Source organism: Staurois parvus, unplaced genomic scaffold (assembly GCF_062004578.1).
Source record: "Staurois parvus isolate SC_StPar_1 unplaced genomic scaffold, SC_StPar_1.0 ptg000011l, whole genome shotgun sequence".
Classification (NCBI taxonomy): domain Eukaryota; kingdom Metazoa; phylum Chordata; class Amphibia; order Anura; family Ranidae; genus Staurois; species Staurois parvus.
Genome location: NW_028317807.1, coordinates 16037692 through 16058847, shown reverse-complemented (window position 1 = coordinate 16058847; position 21156 = coordinate 16037692). Strand labels below are relative to the sequence as shown.

At 41.2% G+C, this 21156-nt stretch overlaps 1 protein-coding gene across 1 annotated transcript in view; it reads right to left on the bottom strand.

The window, feature by feature from the left end:
- Nucleotides 1-4127: 4127 nt before the first annotated feature.
- The window catches only part of FASTKD2 (FASTK mitochondrial RNA regulator 2), a 66065-nt gene continuing 49036 nt past the window's right edge, over nt 4128-21156 (bottom strand). Inside the window, exons 7-12 of the mRNA XM_089671122.1 lie at nt 18946-19118; nt 18709-18857; nt 14424-14633; nt 8425-8527; nt 7740-7854; nt 4128-4380 (exon numbers count right to left, since the gene is read on the bottom strand). Coding sequence (XP_089527248.1) covers nt 4231-4380; nt 7740-7854; nt 8425-8527; nt 14424-14633; nt 18709-18857; nt 18946-19118 — 900 coding nt within the window. The 3' untranslated portion in view covers nt 4128-4230. The remainder of the gene's footprint in view (nt 4381-7739; nt 7855-8424; nt 8528-14423; nt 14634-18708; nt 18858-18945; nt 19119-21156) is intronic.

The window sequence follows — 21156 nt, the reverse complement described above, 5'->3', positions numbered from 1 at the left end:
TCTTTTAAGGGTCATCTCCTGATAAACGTCTGTACCTCTCTTCTTTTTATCTAACTGTTCTAATTTATAGAGCTCCTCCATCATCCTCTATTTTTTTCTGCACCTATCGATATCAATATACCCGATATATGCTTTATGTGCATCCCAAATTGTGGCCACCGAGACCTCCTCGGCCTCATTGCACTTAAAAAATTGCTCAATTTCCTGCCTTAGCCTATTCTCTATTTCTAGGTCCTATAGAAGCCTCTCATTTAGTCTCCACGTATTTATTTTGACCTGATTCCTACCTACCCATAGTCTCATTGTGACAGGAGCATGATCAGAGATGGGCATAACCTCTATATTGGAACTCACCAATGACTCCAATTGTCTATGCTTGATCATTATATAATCCAATCTTGAGTACAAAAACATCAGTTTCACCTGGATATTTTAATCTCCAAGTATCACTCAATTGGCACTTATGTAATAGTCTCTTCAATAATTTGGACTTCCTACTCCCCTCTCCGCGTACATGAAGACGCATCCATCTGAGGATCCAGACACACATTTAGGTCTCCTGCCACAACCAGGCTACCTTTTTTAAATTCAGAAAGTTTCCCTAATACACCTTCCAGGAACATCTCCGGATTTTTATTTGGACCATAAATATTAGCTAATGTATATTCAACTCCTTGTAACTTTCCTCTCAAAAATAAGAAACGGCCCTCCGGATCCTCCATTCTTTCCTCCAAGATAAAATTAGCTTTTTTTTGAGAACCCAATTGGAATACTTTTAGCTCTTTTAAGCGGGCAATCAGCATATTACCACATTGCGTAATTATTATTATACAATATTTATATAGCGCCAAAAGGTTTGCTCAGCGCTGTACATTATAGAACATGAGACAATACAGTAACAAAACAATACACAAGGGTTCGAGGGCCCTGCTCTTTCGATCTTACAATCTAGGAAATGCTTAGTATATAGCTTAACATTTGTGTCCTGAGTTATATGTATCTCTTGGAGAAACACAACATCCATCGCGTTTTGGTGGATTTCCCTTAGTATCTTATGTCTTTTTGTTGGAGAATTTAACCCTTTCACGTTATAAGTCATGAACGTTACCACAATCATTTCAAGTATTATCCTGTTGCCCTACTGGCATTCCCATCACAGGGAGATAAGATACAGAAGATACAGTTTCCATCCCTTCCCCCCACTGCATAACCCCCCCGATCCCCCCACATTCTTTTACGCTCAATCTGTACCCCCACCCACCCCTCCTGGCCTATATTTTGCCTTGGAACCTGGCATGTGGACTCCCCACTGATGACTCCTAGTTTGGGGTGAAACTCAGAACACAGACAGCCCCTCACCTGAACAGATGACATTCCAAGGACAGGATTAGCAGCATGCCTGACCTCCGAACTACCCACCCACTCCACATTCTCCATATCCCATCCCCCTCCTCCCCCATTGATCCGATCTCGGGGGAAAGAGAGGGTATTAAAGCGGGATTAATGACCCGCCAAGGGGAGCCAAAGGGAGAGGGAAGAGAGAGGATAAAAAAAAAGAGCTTTTCCACTCTCCCTCCGGCCCAATCCCCGCCGCCTCACCCTACTACTTCTTCCTGGATACCTGTTGCCACCTTCCCGAGCCCTCCCCTCTAGGCCCCTTTGGCCATCCCTGGAAGTCCTTTTTCAGTAAGTCTAAATTCTCACAAAAGTCATTAAATTCTTCTGGGAATCTCAGCCTCGCCAACCTTCCATCTTTCCACCGAATAAGACATGCAGTAAAATAGAAGTTATATTGCACTTTCTTTTTCATGTGGGCCAGCAGCGTTTAAAAGATCTCCTTCTCGCCAATGTCTCTGGGGAGATGTCCGCAAAAATATGCAGGGTTGTTTCCTCATATTTTATCTCAGTACGGTCCCGCAACCCTTTCCATATTCGTTTTCTGTTTCCAAAATGATGGAACCGGACAATCACATCTCTGGGGTTTTCTGCCAATATTCCCTTTGGCCGTCTAACCCTTTGCACTCTTTCAAATTTTTCTGCCACTGAATTTCCCCTAATTGGATTACAGATTCTCTCCACTTTCTCCTGAAGATCTTCTTCCTGTCCCGCTTCTTCTGGTAGGCCTCTGATCCTTAGATTATTTCTTCTATTTCGGTTCACCTGCTCTTCTACCATAAATTATATCTTTCTCTGTTCTTTCCACATCACCTCCACCTGTGATTCCAATTTATTGATTTGTTGTGCATATCTCTCCATTTTCTCTTCCGCATATTCAGTTCGGGTTAGTGTCTGACCCAGATCAGTGCAAAGTGTCCTGATCTAATGTTTCATGGACATTTTTGCAAACATTTCCACCATATCAGTTTTTTGTAAATAGTTGTGGCATGTGTCCTTGCTGTTCCATATTCCCTTGTTCTGTTCCACTTTCCAAGTTTACATATTCTTTATTCTGGTTCTCTTCTAATGTCCCAAGTGAAAGTCTGGATTGGTCACTCTCAAATTTTTTTTAGGACCTTTATGCTGATTCTCCCGGGCTTGGGTCTCTGGGCTTTTATCTTGCAAGCGCATGTATTTTTTTTGTACTTGTGTTTGCATTTGATTGGGGGGTTTTTGAGCCTCCCTTTAATCGACCTATTCTTCATTTCAAAAATTGGCAATTAGATTTTCTCAGTTCTAAAAAGTACTAGCCCCAAGATAGCCCTCTTTTTTTTTCCGCTAGAGACCCAAACGTCCCTTCTTATCTTATTTGTATATAAGTGTAGACCCACCGACCCCCAAGACCTCCTAGGACCCTAAAATACATTCCTCACTTTCACATAATAGTCCCAAAAGTCTGTCTTTACTGCACAGGCAAAAGTTCTTTAAAAGATTTTAACGCTATCAGCGGCGACTCACCCTCCCCTTTTGTGCCGTGGGTACACTACTGCTCCGAGACCAGGATCCTGGAGTAGAGTGTATGCTCTGGTGCTCCCCACCAATCAGGGATCCTGGGGCATCTCCGCTTGCCAGAAGTGACATAGGTGTCTCCCTTTAAGTTACGCTGCTTCCTTGTCCTCAGTCTCCTTCAGCTCTCCCTCAGTATCCAGGACTTCAGCCACTGCCACACCGGCAGTCTCGTGGGCACTCCCGGGGTCCTTCCAAGCTCAGAGGTTGCTTCCTCCACTCAGCTCCACTTCACTCCACCTCCCGCTGGCTCCACAGCCCACGGGTGGACAACCGGAGCACACCGCCTGGGATCCTCCGCCGCCTCACGCTATCAAGGGGAGACCGAGCCACGGCAGCAGCACGGGCAGGACCAGGTAGGCTCTAGGGCTATCCCTCATGGAGCTCATGACGGGCGCTTGGAGCTCCAGCGTTCTGCTGCTTTACAGCGGCATGTTCTGGCCCCTCCCTCCTAAAATGTTTTAACAGCTGTATTACCATGTTGATGAGGGGGAAAGAAGGAACTGGGGACTGCAAAATAAAACATTATAAAATACGAGACTAAAATTGCAGATTTAAATTAGTTGTAAACTCATTTATTATTTTTACCTACAGGGAAGCTTATAATAAAGCTTACCTGTAGGTAAAATGAATATCTCCTAAAAGAGTACTGTTTAGGAGATATTCTAGCGAGCTGAAGCCAGTGACATCACTGACGCATGCACTCTGAAGGAACGGCATACCAGTGCCGTTTTTTCAGAGTTGCAAGCCGCGGCTGAGACTTTAGCACACATGCACCGGAGTGAAGTCATCGCAACTCGCCCAATCAAGCAGCCGTAGCCTGTGAACCCGGAAGGAAGACACGGTGAAGATGGAAGCTTCTGCAGCGGCGACAGCGCGCCGCTGGAGGGCTGCGTTTGAAGGTAAGTCCTTCATAATGTTCTAGTATGCGATGCATACTAGCACATTATGCCTTTGCCTTGCAACGTTTTTTTTTTTTTATTAGAGTATACAATCGCTTTAAGTTTCAGGCCTTAGGTAAGGGCTCAGTGTTGGTGCCAGATTATACATTTTCTAAGGTTAGGGGTCAGGGGGTGTAAATTAACACATTTATAACTCTTGTTTTTTGGGGGAAACCCCAGGCCAAAAAAAACATAACAATCATTACATGTTTTAGAAACATAAATGAAAAACACAAAAGTATATGTTGTGAAATAAAACACTCTATTCCTAGAAGACAAACTGCATGGAATTAAAATTATTTATGACACATTCCAATATGTAAAGCTGTCCACTGAAAATAACACATTATGTGTCATGAGAGGTTTGCTGCAAGTCCCTTTCAGCTGTTGTGTCCTCCATAGCATTTTGAGCTTCAGATAGTTCTTGAAAGATTAATGTCTTTAAATATTCCATTCTCTTCTCTTCAGCCAGCTTTACAAATTTGTGCACAGGGACCTGGAAAACACATTGTTTAAGAATCGTCAGCAACTGCTACTTGAAGAAATGGTTTGTAGGCAGGACAGGCACATTGCAAATCCTTAGTTTATTACTAAAGACAAGATCCAAACATCATATACTGCCTCTTAAAGTAGACTTGTTGTCATGTACCAAGCAATTATATACTTGTTAACACTTGCCCTCCAGAAGATTTACCCCTCTTCCTGACCAGGCCATTTTTTTGCGATACGGTGTTGCGTTACTTTGACTGACAATTGTGCGGTCATGCAACGTGAAAGTTATAGCGTCTACAAATAGTGGTATATATACTGGAATTTTTATTTATTTTTTTTTTATACTAGTAATGTTAGCGATCAGCGCCTTGTAGTGGGACTGCGGCGGTCATTCTGACACTGGGTGGGAGCTAACTACCACTGCCAGTGACACTAATACAGTGATCAGTGTTAATGAAAAGCACGGACACTGTACTAATGACACTGAGCAGGACGGTGTTAACTGTGTGTTAGGAAGTGATTTTATTGTGTACTATGTGCTGTTTTACTAAGCAGGCCTGCTGACAGGAGAGAAACCTGTGTTTACACACAGATCTCTCCCCTCTTGGGTTCGCCAACAATCACCGAGTCCTGGCCGGGACCCGGTGATTGACATCCTCATGAGCCAATAGCAGCGCAGGCAGGCGCGCACACGTCCCCTAACCAAAAATGCAAAATCACATATATTTATGTGATTTTGCTCACTGAAGCCACTGTGTAGCAGTATACCTGCTATGAGGCAGCGGGCAAGTGGTTAAATTATTTGGCAGTATGAAAAAATTTTAGAAAAAGTGAAATTAACAAATTCAGTTAGATTACTATTACTTTAGAGATCTCTTTGACGAAACACATTTCCTGGCACTTTTTTAAGTGAAGCTTGATGTTTGCTACAGATGTACATCCAAGGCAAGTTAGGTTATTTTGTGCATTTTAAGGACAGGAACTGCTGAATATAGTCAGCACAACCTGTCAATCATTGCCCTGTGCGCAATATAACAGATGCTTGAGTCACTGTAGCAACACACTGAAATGAAACCTGCCCTAAAAGAAATATTAAGACTGTCACTGCTGACCACTCTCTTGGAAAATACTAGTTGCCTGACAGTTGTCCTATGGCTTCAATACCTTTGCAGTCACTGACCCTGACTATGATTTACTTTAGGGGTTGTGGCTACCATCTACTTTACTAGTTTGAAAGTTTGTTCCATGTAAGTGACTCCAAATAATTAAGTTTAGGGGCAGCAAATCAACTAGCATTTCCAGGCGGAGGTGGTCAATGTCAGCTTCCAGGTTTCTCTCTACATGGAAAGCTCTGAAATTCATTAGCACATGAGTAAAAATGTACAGAAATGTGATGTTCTTGCAAGATACAGGATTGCACAACAGCAGTTCAGGACAAAAGTGACAAGTACAGTTTGCTGTGGGCTACAAGAGTGGATTCAGCTTAAGCGAGGTTAGAAAGAAACCACAGTGCTCAACATTAACCACACATTACTATTTTTCCATTTGTTATCTTTACTTTTAAGGTGGAAGATCATTAAATGTTATATGGCAAGAAATATGGTTGGAAGAGCCAAACCGAACCTCCAAGGCACAGTGCTGGGACTAAACTAATGATAGTTTGAATCCAGCATTTACAGTAGTATCTTTTATCCAGGCCCCCTGCAGCTTTATGCCAAAGTGCTAGTATGCACTGTATACTAACACCTTATGACAGACTACCTGTAAAAGAAGACCTCCAGCACTGCACTCTGTCAGTGCTCGGGCGTTTTCATCTTCACCCAATCTTCCTTCCAGGTTTCCTCCATTGTGCTGTTTGATTGGCCAGACCACAATGCTGTCACTTCCACGCATGTGCATGGGGAGTCACATCACCACGGCACAGAGAGGGTGCCTTAATGTACTCCGAGTTGCACATTGTACAGTACCACTGACAGGCAAGAGGGGGCATTCATGGCAGAAGAGACTGATGGGGTCTCTTCTGCAATAAAAACCCTGCCTGATAGCATTTTTTTTATTTCTAAGTTTAACCACTTGTAATCCGCCCTATAGCAGAATTACTACTACAGGGCGGCTCCGTAAAATCACGTATATATATACGTGATTTAAATTTCCAGCTAGGAGGCACGCGCCGTCCTACCCGCGCCACTATTGGCAGTTGGGGATGACAATCACCAGGTCCCGGCCGGCAAGCAGGGATCATAGGCAAAGCTGACAGGGGAGAGACCTATGTGTAAACACCACAGGTCTCTCTCCTTTCAGCATGGAAATGCTGCTTTGTATCTCTCTGCACAGCAGAGAGATACAAAGTAGCATGTCTCCTAAGTAAAACAGCACACAGTTAACCCTTTGATCACCCCAGATGTTAACACCTTCTTGCCCAGTGTCATTAGTACAGTGTCAGTGCTTTTTATTAGCATTGATCACTGTATTAGTGTCACTGGGGATGTCAAAGGCGGTTAGTCAGTTCCCACCCAGTGTCAGAATGCCCGCCGCAGTCCCGCTATAAGTCGCTGATCGCTGCCATTACGAATATTAAAAAAATAAAAATACAAATTCCAGTATATATCACCATTTGTAGATACTATAACTTTTACGTAAACCAATTAACATACAATTATTGGGATTTTTTTCTTAGCAGACATGTCACAGAATACATTTTGGCCTAAATTTATGATGAAATTTAGTTTTTTTTATTGGATATGTTTTATAGCAAAAAGTCAAAAATATATTTTTTTTTTCTTCAAAATTGTCAGTCTTTATTTGTTTATAGTGCAAAAAATAAAATATATAAAAAACAAAATCGCCGAGGTGATCAAATACCACCGGAAGAAAGCTCTGTGGGGATTAAAAATGACAGATTTCATTTATGTACAGCGTTGCATGACTGTGCAATTGTCAGTTAAAGTAACACAGTGCCGTATCAAAAAAGGGGGGTAAACCCTCTGGAGGGCAAGTGGTTAATATCACCTTATGGCTACATGTGCCTGAAAAGTAATCAAAGAAAATACAGAGATTATGTGAAAAACACAATTCCCAGTTTAAATCTTTGCCTAAAGCAGTACAAATAGAAAAGGGGTTGCTTACTGCTACATAGCACACATTAAAACAACATCAGATTTCCCACAACTAACCCACAGTGGCAATGTATCTCTGCAATCAACAGTATGCTGTTACATTACTTCTAAACAGTGGAAAAGCTAATACATTTTATACACCAGGCACAGATTTTTGCAATTCTAAACTAGAGGAATCTAAAAATGAATACTAAATAATGAAGGGAAACCAGTAATGAAAACAAAAAGAAAGCAAAACAAAACTCACCACCACAGAAGAAAAACCAAAAGATTTGAGAATTTTAATCTTCAGTGCAAGCTTCCCCAGTGGATGAAGAGTGCCCAAAGCAAAAGCATTTGGAGAACAACACAATACAGCAATACTGTAAATAAAAAAAATTGAATTAACTTTAACCTAATCATGAACCTACATTTAGACCTGTGTTTAGCACTATTTGAACTCCAGGCAGACCTTGTTTTCATGATTGATTTTTCATTTTGATACTACGCAATGTGCAAACACCGATTTCTCACCATCTGTACTACTTTGTGCTGGATAGAAAAATCATGTCAACAAATGTTCTTTGGGGGATGGAAGCTAAGCAAACTTCACCAAGCTCTGAATGATGTTCACGTTAGAGAGAAACATGCAGAAGGGCCATCACTGACTTTTCTTTTTGAAAATGATAGTTACCCAACTGTCACTCTGATCCTCTGAGCCACTGCCCTGCAACAAGTATGAATGCATATAAGGACTTCTGATTTCATCAACTTTCATGATCTCCATATTTGTTTTGAAATAATGACACAAAATATGGAAGCCAAATGATCAGCATAGCAGCCAGACAACTGGCATTTTCAGAAGGAAGTCAGGAATGACAGATTCCATATTCTTTGTATGTCAGGTTTATTTTAAATATAGCAAATGGTAGTCAACCAATAACCTTTCTTACCGAACAACATTTTCTGAGATGTTAGCTCTCTGTAGGTTGTCTGTCTCTAGGTCACCTACAGGAACCAACTGGTTTTCTTGGGTATCCAAAGCCAACACAAAATCTAGGAAAACAATAAAAAAAAAAGTATAATTTACTTCAAAAACATTCTGCATGTGTAATCTTATATTAAATTTTTTTTTTATATAAAATGGAATTGATACACCGTTTAGAAAATGTTTAAGAAAAGCCTTTTCTTCTGGAAAATACACTGTTCAAAAAAAATTAAGGAACACTTTGAAAACACATAAGATCTCAATGAGGAAACATATCGTGCTGGATATCTATACTGACGTGGACTGGATAATCTGTTCGGAACATAAGGATGCCCCATTGTTTGATGGAAATGAAAATGATCAACCTACAGAGGACTGAATTCAAAGACATCCTGAAAATCAAAGTGAAAAAATATGCAGCACGCTAGTTTATTTTGCTGAAATTTCATTGCAGCAACTCAAGATGGTACTCAGTAGGTTGTATGGCCCCAACATGCTTGTGCGCATGCCTGACAACGTTGGGGCATGCTACTAATGAGACGACAGATGGTGTCCTGGGGTATTTCCTCCCAGATCTGGACCAGGGCATCAGTGAGCTCCTGGGCAGTCTGAGGTGCAACCTGGAGGCGGCGGATGGACCAAAACATGATATCCCAGAAGTATTCTATTGGATTTAGGTCTGGCGAGTGTGGGGGTCATTCAATGGTATCAATTCCTTACTCCTCCAGGAACTGCCTGCATACTCTCGCCACATGAGGCCGGGCATTGTCATGCACCAGAAGGAACCCAGGACTAACTGCACCAGCGTAGGGCCAGACAATGGGTCCAAGTATTTCATCGCGATACCTAATGGCAGTCAGGATGACATTGTCTAGCCTGTAGAGGTCTGTGTGTCCCTCCATGGATATGCCTCCCCAGAAAATCACTGACCCACCACCAAAACAGTCATGCTGAATGATGTTACAGGCAGCATAACGTTCTCCACGGCTTCTCCAGGCACTTTCACGTCTGTCACATGTGCTCAGAGTGAACCTGCTCTCATCTGTGAAAAGCACAGGGTGCCAGCAGCGGAACTGCCAATTCTGGTGTATAATGTCAAATGCCAATCGAGCTCTATGGTGCCGGGCCCACTAGAAGATGTCGGGCCCTCAGGCCACCCTCATGAGGTCTGTTTCTGATTGTATGGTCAGAGACTATCACACCTGTGGCCTGCTGGAGATCATTTTGTAGGGCTCTGGCAGTGCTCATCCTGTTCCTCCTTGCGCAGAGGAGCAGATACTGGTCCTGTTGATGGTTTACGGACCTTCTACGGCCCTGTCCAGTTCTCCTAAAGTAACTGCTATCTACTGGATTCTCCTCCATGTTCTTGAGACCGTGCTGGGACACAAAGCAAACCTTCTGGGAAAGGCATGTATTGATGTTCCATCCTGGAAAAGTTGGACTGCCTGTGCAACCTCTGTAGGGTCCAGGTATCGCCCCATGTTACCAATAGTGACACTGACCCTAGCCAAATGCAAAAGTAGTGAAAAACAGTCAGAAAAGAGGAGTAGGGAAAAAAATGTCAGAGGCCTCCACCTGTAAAACCACTTCTGTTTTGAGGGTTGTCTCATCGTTGCCCATCTAGTGCACCTGTTGTTAATTTCATTATCAAAGCAGCTGAAACTGATTAACAATCCCCTCTGCTACCTAACTGACCTGATCAATATCCCAGGAGTTTAATTGGCTTGATGCTATACTCTGACTAAAGTTTTCCTTTACAAACTAAAAAATCCCAGCGCCAATCAAAGAAAGTATACAATTATGCAGCTGTGCACCAGTGAAAACCACCAATAATGAATAACACAAAAAACAGCGCAAAAATTAAATAAATAAAAATAATCACAAATAAATGTCCGTGCAAAAATATATATATATAATATTTCAAACATAAGTCCTTATTTTCCCAAAAGGATTTTCAAGACAATGTTCCAAAATGTGCTTCCACCTAATCACCACGTGAAAAATAATATTGACCGCACTCACCAGATGGAGGTGAGTAATAAGCCTCATAGGATATAAGGGATCCTATAGCCCCTCAGGAGGAACTCAAATCGCCTTCTTCACCCTGCTTAGATACAGCAATCGACTTCACTCTACTTCTCCATGGAATCCTCAATAATGTGCAAGGAAAGAAAGGCTACATAGTGTAATACTGCCACTCAATACCATATAAATCGATAGAATAAGGACACTCACATGTTTCAATAAAATAACAGGCCTTGTTTAATAGCCTCAAAGGCTTCAAAGGAACAAGTTTCCAAATTGTAAATATAGGGATCTCACGCTTTAAGAATCACTGTAGAAGATGACCAGCTTTTCACCTCTAAAATGGCCGCTTGAACCGCAAAAGTCGGCGTGCGTTCCAAATACCGGAAGTGACATAGGCAAAGATTACGGCAGACTGGAAGTGCGTCAACGCGTTTCGCCCCACCCACAGGACGTTCTTGGCCAACGTCACTTCCGGTATTTGGAACCCACGCCGACTTTTGCGGTTCAAGCGGCCATCTTAGAGGTGGAAAGCTGGTCATCCTCTACAGTGATTCTTAAAGCGTGAGATCCCTATATTTACAATTTGGAAACTGGTTTTCTTGAAGCCTTTGAGGCTATTAAACAAGGCCTGTTATTTTATTGAAACATGTGAGTGTCCTTATTCTATCGATTTATATGGTATTGAGTGGCAGTATTACACTATGTAGCCTTTCTTTCCTTGCACATTATTGAGGATTCCATGGAGAAGTAGAGTGGAGTCGATTGCTGTATCTAAGCAGGGTGAAGAAGGCGATTTGAGTTCCTCCTGAGGGGCTATAGGATCCCTTATATCCTATGAGGCTTATTACTCACCTCCATCTGGTGAGTGCGGTCAATATTATTTTTCACGTGGTGATTTGGTGGAAGCACATTTTGGAACATTGTCTTGAAAATCCTTTTGGGAAAATAAGGACTTATGTTTGAAATATTATATATATATATTTTTGCACGGACATTTATTTGTGATTTTTATTTATTTAATTTTTGCGCTGTTTTTTGTGTTATTTAAAGTTTTCCTTTAACCGCTTAAGGACCGCCCTATAGCAGATATACTGCTACAGGGCGGCACTTGTGTGCAGAATCTCGTATATATACGTGATTTTGCATTTTTGAGCATCTCCGACAGAGAGGAAGATTGTTTTGTTTACAAACAATCTTCCTCCCTGTCAGCTCGAACACACTGCTCGGGATGGCTGTGCACAGTACAGCTTACAGTGAAGAATACACCCCCTAGTAAAACACTCCCAGCACACAGTTAACTCTCTGATCACCCCTCACATTAACCCCTTCCTGTCCAGTGCCATTAGTACAGTGTCTGTGCTTTTTTTTTTAGCACTGATCACTGTATTGGTGTCACTGGGGTGCCAGTGACACCAAGTTAGTTCCCCCCAGTGTCAGAATGTCTGCCACAGTCCTGCTAAAAGTCGCTGATCGCCGCCATTACTAGTAGAAAAAAAAATCCAATTATCTATACCGCCATTTGTAAATGCTATAACTTTCACGTAAACCAATTCATTTTTTAATGTAAAGCGCTGAGCAAACCGTTGGTGCTATACAAATCCTGTATAATAATTCACAAGTATTGGGATTTTTTTTTTTAGCAAAGACATGTCACAGAATACACTTTGGCCTAAATTTATGACGAAATTAGATTTTTTACATTTTTTACTGGACATGTTTAATAGCAAAAAGTCCAAAATATTGTTTTTTTCTCAAAATTGTCGGTCTTTTTTTGCTTATAGTGCAAAAAATAAAAAATGCACAGGCGATCAAATCCCACCAAAAGAAAGCTCAATTCGTGGGGAAAAAATGGAGGTAAATTTCATTTGGGTGCAGTGTTGCATGACCGCGCAATTGTCAGTTAAAAACACAAAAAATGACCAGGTCATGAAGGAGGATAAATCCTCAGGAGGGCAAGTGGTTATGTTTTTTGAGCAGTGTAGTTATAGATTTTCATATCCGCCAGTAACTTCTTAGCCTTATTGAAAAAGAATCTGCCCACAAAGAAAAACATTGGCCCCAAAAAAATTTGTTGGAAGGTGATATGTGTTAATTAAATGACCACATAGCTTTAAGGTTTCAGACTAAATTCAGCTGTGTTACATTGGAACTTTTATGCAACCTGAGTTAGGTAATGGCAACTTTTATCCAGGTTTCCAGAGGCAGGCATTTTGCTGTATGACAGACCAACAGGCCCAACACCCCCCCCCCCCCATCAGTGAGAACTATAGCACTGAAAAAATCAGCAAAGCTCATGGTATCTGCTGATTGAAGAGTGATGGGTATGACTCAATTAACAGGATCACTACAAAGAACACTCAACTGAAACACTACAGAACGTTGCTTGACATGGTCAGAACAATGCCAGAATTTAACTTTGCTGGTTAGGCCAATGAAGGTGCGTCATCCATAGCATCAGGTGAGAGTTTTTTCTGCCCTCTTACTAATCCTGTCAATGGCAAAGCTCCGCTAGTGTGGCTGCTTACTGGCCATTCTTTACATAAAGTCCTCATGCTGCTTATGCTAATAATTTCCTGCAGAGAAATAAATACAGGAGGTGTGCCAGTCAGCTGGCAGGTATGTCTCCTCATTTTTTTGTAAGTGGGCCCTTGAGGAGCCAATGCAGGGTAATGAATAGGGTAGGTGTGCAAAGGAGGTAGTAGAATGAGGAAGGAGTCTCAAGTGTGAGTAAACCACACAAGGTTCATTTTCTTCATGGCTAGATGAGAATGCAGCTGTTAATGCTGCTGTATTTGGATTTTTGTTTACTTTACAGACTTTATCATGCTGAAGTGAGCCAGTAACTTCTGTATAACAACTTCTTATGGCAATTTAACAAACTCGTGAGCACAGAGGTAATTGTGTTGTGTTACATTTATTTTCATGCAACTGAAGAGAAGCCTACTAAGGTCACAATAAAGACAATTTTTGTGACAAATTTTTTTGGTGCCAGCTAATCCCCTAAATATGGCTATGGGTAGGACAAAGGGGTTTGCAATAACATTAACCAAAGATGGCCATGGCTAGGACAGGTGGGCAGGCAGTAACATTAAATATGGCCATATTTGGGCAATGATGTAATCACAATCCCTGCATGCATGATCTACTACTCCATCTGGTATGGATTTTAGGAGCATGGTGCTCCCCCTTAAAATCAATACCAGATCCAAAGGGTCTAGTATAGATTTTGGGGAGGACCCCCATACATTTTCTTTTGTTTTTTTTTGCAAGGGGTTCCCCCTTAAAACCCAAAACATATTCTAAGGATAAACCCAGATAAATGCACAGTAGGGATGGGGGAAGCAAAGTACCTTGGGTACATTCTAGGGAATAAGCTGGTAAAACCACAAGTCAGCAAAGTGGAGGCTATACCATCCTGGCCGCATCCTTTTTAAAAGAGACATGTGCGGGCATTCCTATGTACCACTGAGTACCATCGGTGATCTGTGCCAAATTTTGCCATCCTGGTGGCTCCTTGCTTGGCCTGACTAAAGGCCTAAGTCGTTTCTGGTAGAATTGAACCCATAAGTTGAGAGATAGATAAAAGATAACCAAATTAGACAAAATAGATAAAAGAGAATAAACTCTACAAAAACATGGACCGTCTCACACCTACTGTATGCACTTTCCTTTGATGCAATTTCCAGTGATAGCAATATAAACGCATCAATACGCACGTCATCACAGGTTTTTAAAACGTACTGCAACCACGCTTTTTTTTTTTTTTTTTTACACATCAACATGCATTAACACGGGTGGACGTGGGCCAAAATGCATGTATTGACATGCATATTGATGTGTTATTATTCATTTAAATTGAAAACAAAAATAAAGCAAAATACGTTGGGAGTAAGTCCTTAATACTGTAAAAGCAATGTATATGCTACTGGCTCATACCAATGTAGTAAGTGTTGGCAATCTGCAAGCTGTACTGATAAAAGGCCGGATCCTTAATAAATATTTTCAAGTCCTTGTGTAAAGTTTGAAAGTGTTCAGCGGGTGTAGGAGGGACTTTCTTTAAGCAGTGCAAAGAATGGCTTTTTAAAAGGGGATTATTCATCATCAAACAGAGGTTATTGTGCATACGAATGCTCTGTTCTTTGAGATCTGAAAAACAAAAAATATAGAGGATTCAAGGATATGATTGCAATAAGTGCTCAAACTGAATCAATTGCAAACCTAGGCAAATGAAACTGAAAAGATGAAAAGATTTGAAACCAGAGGTCATCTTTCTGAAAACTACCTGCCACAGTTATCTGTAGATTCAGAGATGTACTGTAGGTAATTTTTTTTGTTATTCATTGAGGGACAGAATGCCTAAATCAAAGCTACATGAAGAAAGGGCCAAACCAAATATGGAAATTGCCACGACCAAGTGGAGGGCACAAAAGATCAACCTGGTGCTCCAGACCAGGAACAGATAATCACTACTAAAGGGGCACATTCTACATGAAGGCGTGATGAACCTCATTCAGCAAAGTGTAAAATAAACAAACCTTTCACATAAAAACTACTACCAAAAGAGAAAACCGGACAATGATGTTGTCAACAAGAAATATTTCCTGAACCAAGTCCCAGGGAAAAAAACTGGTTCCTAGGAGGAAGTTCAAACAGACAGACAATAGAAAAAAAACATCTGCTTAAGTGCAGAAAAGTTCCCTGTTCTATGCTGTGCAGTGTTTGAAGTCAGATCCCCACCCCCTGCCTGTTGGAGTGGAGTTTAGTGAGTTTGAGCTGAGTCTGTGTGTTTTAGAAGGCTGGAGCGATAAGACTGCTGCAGGTAAACAGGCACAACATATGTAGGATTGGTTTCATCCTGTCCATTACCTGAGTCTTGTCACTTCAGTGGGTATATGTAAAGGTTTACAACCACTTTAAAGCCCACCATACCAAACCCTTGGGATTCAAGGCAAATTTGGACAGAGACGTAGCATGTCCAGAAAAAGACCAGCCAGTCAACAGCAGGAGGCTTAAAAGTGTATTTCAACATTTGCTGCCAAACTGGGATAACACCTACTTTATTTTATATTTTTACCTTACATGCTACCATTTGCACAGCATAACTTAAAATATGTAAAACTGCAGCTTGCCTTTTTTTTTATTTTTAGAAGATTTATTCTGGACCCTAATGCAGGGAAACCAATCAGCTTCCAGGTTTTATTGCCAAAGCTTAATTGAACAAGCTGAAGTTAGAAGCTTATTGGCTATCATGCACAGCTGCACCAGATTCTGTGTGCACCAGTTTTAGCAAATCCCCCCAGTCAGTCCTAACAAAGAGTTAAAGGTTTAGGGGCTAGGTCTACACTGATTTACACTGATTTTCAGGCGCTCCCTGAAAACCCACCTCTTCAGGGAAGCCTACCCCACCCTCACCTAAGAGCCGCTGCCCTTCCCTCCTCCTACCACTCCATCCCCCACAGCCGTTTCCTCCTGTGCCTCTACCCCCTCCCTCCTAGATTGTAAGCTCGAAAGAGTAGGGCCCTCTTACCCCTTGTGTACTGTTTGATGTTACTGTTCTGTTTCATGTATTGTCCCCCCTCTATTGTACAGCGCTGAGCAAACCCTTTGGCGCTATATAAACTTGATAAATAAATAAATAATTTATACTTGCATTCTACAGTGAACTTGTTATTGGAAAATAATATAAACAAGCATGACTATGCATTATCTTGTAAAAAAGTCCATCGGAATGCAGTCCCAGAACAAAATACATACACATTATGAAAATATGTACTGAATTTGAATGTGCAAATGTGGGGGCTCCTGGGGTGTGCTTAACATTGTAGAAAAGTCCATGTGCTCATGCCTAGTTAAGTTTCTGTAACGCACCCCATAACCCCTTAAAACTAGAGAATGTGAATAAGTAAAAGTGATCTCAGTCAGCTTAATGTGCTGTAAGTAGCTGACTTATGCGTTTCATTTAGCCAGTTAAGTTTCCTGTTTGTCTTCCAGGAGAGACTCTTGGTTATTTTCAATAGTATTCCTCTATTGCTTTACTTCATGTTGTAAAAAAAGCTGTTTACAGACCTCAACAGACCAAGCTAAATTTGCACACTAAATTTTAATGGTTCTTCCCTTATCAGATGGCTCAGTCTGAGGTTTCATTTAGAGAAATTCAGCCTCAAGGAAGACTGCTCCTATTGTGTTGTCTCTTCTCATAAAGAAAAAGAGAGGAGAAGAGAGTAAGAGCGATAGAGAAAATAAATGAGTAAAATAAAATTATATATATAATACGTAGTGTGCTAACTCCTCAAAGAACATACAGGATGATAGCAAATAAAACAATAATCATGAGACCACAAATAAAATCTGTCAGAAAATAGTGACCCAGTCCCAAATAGAGTGTCCTAATTTAGTGCTTGTGTGAAGTGTCTAGCATCCGTTTCAAAAAACTATTTTCTTCCCTTGTGAATACCCTCCCTGCTCACCTTGTAATTAGCCCTACATAATAGCATAGGTCAAATGCGCTTGTGGTTAAATCTTATCCTTCATGCTGCATTCTTGGCAGACCAGATGTTCCTTTCTTGGCACCAGTGGCAGCTGTGAGGAAGAGCTGCTGTGCAATGTCCTATTTTGCTGAGACTCCTGACTGCTCATTGCCTGGCTGAGACTAACATTCACCATCCTAGTGGAAAACTCTGGAGTCCAGTCTTTTAAAAGGAACAGTACATGGGAAGTAGCCACTAAAGGACAGAGGTGGATGTGCAGTTTCACCAACCTAAAAATGTATGTGGCCTATTTTATTATAGGTCAATGAAGAAGGTGAGTGCATAGCACATGTATTAGTGGTGGGAATTACCACGAATAATTGCATACCGTGAGCATTGCTGGGTGTAGGAAGGATTGTGGTCTATGAACACTGAAACACTTGGTGTGGAGCACGTTGAAAATTGGTTTACTGTGAGTGCACAGGGTTATCTTATTTATTGTTTTTAGCTAAACGATGTTGCACTTCGAAATGTTTTGTATGTTTTTTGGGATCATACTACAGGTTTGCAGTCACAAGAAATGAAGATAGGCTTGGAGGGAACCTAGTTGCAGCATGAAGGATAAGATTTAACCACAAGGGCATTTGACCTATGCTATTATGTAGGGCTAATTACAAGGTGAGCAGGGAGAGTATTCATAAGGGAAGAACATAGTTTTTGAAGCGGATGCTAGACACTTCACACAAGCACTATATTAGGACACTCTCTTTGGGACTGGGTCACTATTTTCTGGCAGATTTTATTTGTGGTCTCATGTTTACTGTTCCCAATGGCCCTGTATGTTCTTTGGGAAGTTAGCTTACTACACACATTATATATTATATTATATATATATATATATATATATATATATATATATATATATATATATATATATATAAAATAATTTATTTATTTTGAGTGAGAGTACACTTGGTGAGTGGCTGCAGCAATCTCCATATTTTTGATTAATTCACGTAGCAATAATATTGTTTTATGATCAAATAGCAGAGCACAAGTTTCACTGATTTTATTTCTTTTAGCAAAATTAAATTGTCACAAATCCATTATAGTTTCCCTTTAGGTGGATTTGTGACAGTGTCTGAGGTCTTTTTGCTGTACAGATTTCATAGTCTCTATTCCACCTATTATCTTTCCTCTTCTCCTTGCAGAATTTAGGTATCAATCGCATGCCATAAATGTTCCAGCTGCAGCAAAAATCCAGCAGATTCCTGAGGTTAGATGTATAGGTGGATGTGGAAAGTTGTGGCTGTTGAGTCTGTACAAATCAATGACAGGCTGATAATGGGTGCAGCTGTCCGGAGGTATACGGATGTAATCAGCCAGCAATTACATGTGTGTTGGGACAGATGATCACCCTGGGAGCAAACAGTTTGTCCCCAACTTCAAGTTATCGATGGCTGTGTGAATACATCCAAACACCAGTGGACTGCTATAGCCACTGTCAGCCTCTCATTGCTTTGTACAGGCTCAGCACCAGTCTACATCAACCAGTACACCAAGCCGTAGGAATCCCCTGGATCCTTACTGCAGCTGGAACATTTTTGTCATGTGAATGAGGATCTAGAATAACATACAAAGGAATACTGTGAAAATTAGGGAAAAGGAAACCTGATGTCTATTTTAAATGATTTTCATATGATTAGCACTGCAGAAATGCAGGAAATATAGACAGACAGACAGTACCAACTTACTGAGAAGGCTTTCATACTGCAGAAGCTTATTTACTGCAAAGTCAGGACATATTCCTAGAACACTCAAGTTGTACACAATATAAAGAAGGTTTTCAGGTGGAATACTATTGAGGTGTGTCTGTAGGGATGTGTGCACAGCCTCCAGGAACCTAAAAAGGAAAGAAAGACAAATATATTTTTAATGAGGAGTTCCAAAATTTCCCTCTCATATATGAGGCATGCAAAAACAAGACTTACTGCTGTGCCTTTTTTTCAGGAAGATGATTCAGCATGGAGTAGATGTTGATTGTCTCAGATAAATCCGATATTTTTACTGAATTTAAATTATTTGCAAAAACCTCAGCATATCTATCCAGTAGTTGAACATGTCGAAAATGAAGGTGTACAAAGTACTGGAGTATCATAGCCAACTGAAAGAGAAGAAAATCAACTAGTGGTTACAACTTTATAGCCACTTTAATCACAGGAAGAAAATATTGACAAACAATATATTTTGGATCAGCAATTTATGGCCCCAGAGCTAGTACTTGCTTTAAAGTGGGGTCCCAGCACTCTGGCCCTCTACAAGGTTTTACAGAGCACGCAGCTGATGTGCACAGTACAAGCTCTCCCACCCTTTCACAGCTGATGGGCACAGTCTCGGCGTCTTTCATGAGATCCAACATTTTTCTCATGACAGGTTGCAGGGAATCACTCTTTTTCTTTTTTTGGCGTTTAAGAGTACAGCAGACTAAGTTTGGGAGAATTAACACTATGAGCCATTCACAGCTCTTTGCACTGTACTGCCAATTTAAAACTATGAACATCCTTGCAGAGGAATGACTTCATCAATGTGTTTCTGCTACTTCACTCTCCAAACACAGGCTTGGAAGAATCTTGGACCAGGCTGCATAGCACTGCAGCCAATAGGTGGGTTTGGAATCAATCTTTAATGTCTAGCAGTGATGGAAGAAGTACGAAGCAAAGAAAATCACAAATTCTTTGGCAGGTAAAACAGTTCTAAATTTTCCAGCTTTATCTTCATAAGTTTGAACTGCTTTAAAGGACAAGTTAACCTTTTAAAAAAAATAAATGCACTTTTTTTGCAGGTGCCTTCAGTGCACTGCACGGGCAATCAGCAGGCTCTCAACATAGCTGTCTGCCCTTACCTTGTACAGGCAGGTAGTTACTATACCTGAGAGAAGGAATATCAATGTACTACAAGTGCATTCACCAGCGCCCCCAGATCAATGAGAACTACAAGCTGTCAGCCGAAATGGATGGTGGTACTTGTAGGCATTCATCCACAGGAAACTATGGATGAATGAAGTGGCCATGTCGGTGGAGCCCCACTCGTCCGCATTATTTTCAAATTGTAACAGGGACAAGATCCCCCACCCTCTGTCACAGGGAAGGGGCTGCAGATGCTGCATCATGTTACATGTTCCTCCCTAAAAATGGGTGGAACATGTAACATGTTTCGAAAGCAAACTTATCCTGACAAACATCCTGTCCTGTGGTCGTTATTTTTATGAACTATCCTAAACCATACCCCTGGCCACACACTATGAGATTAGATAAAATTCAAACAGATTCATCCACGTAACCTTTACAACGTGGAAGGGTGAATCTCCCGTTGCATCTATTGTATTCTGACATTCAACGCCACATTTCATTGAATGCAGCCACTGTTAAGCCAACAATGTTCTGTTCTGGTCCTTCAAGGATAAGCTCACCTTTGGCAACATGTTACGTGTTCCACCCGCCCCTGCTACCCCCCTGCCCCCCCTCTCTGTGACAGAAGTATGGGGAGAAGCTCCGCCCACATGGCCATGCCATTCATTCACAGTCCTCTGTGAATGAATGGACTACATGTCCCGACAGCCTTAGCAGCTGTCAGTTTGCAGTCCTCAATAAACTACCAAGGTGCTGTGGAGAACTGTGGTAGTTCACTGATTCTTCGTATCAGAAGTATCAGTTTGCTCGTATGGGATGTACGAGCAAGCAAATACATTGCCAGTCTGCAGGAGACTTGCATGGCTTCAGCGATCTGCTGATCACTGGTACAATGCTTTAGAGACTCCTAACACAAAAAATAATAAATGCACATTTTTTTACCTGCAAAATATGTGAATGTATTATTTTTTGTATAAAAGGTGAACTTATCCCTCAAACTTTTTCAATATAAAAATGTTGGCCTTCAGGTTGGCGACAGGGCCACCCACAGAGTGAATTTCAGACGGTTCCAGATGAAGCAAATGGAATTTTCATAGTGTACGGCCTGCTTCAGAACTCTGCCCTTGAACAAAACAAGAAAGATAGGTGTGTGTTGCACATATAGGAATAAGTGACCTGATGAGACCTGCCAGAGAAATTCATAGTGTATTGGACATTCCTCAACTATTTTGAGGTCAATTTCATGCTATTCCAATGCACATAAGAGGCCATTACTACCCCATACCAAAATAT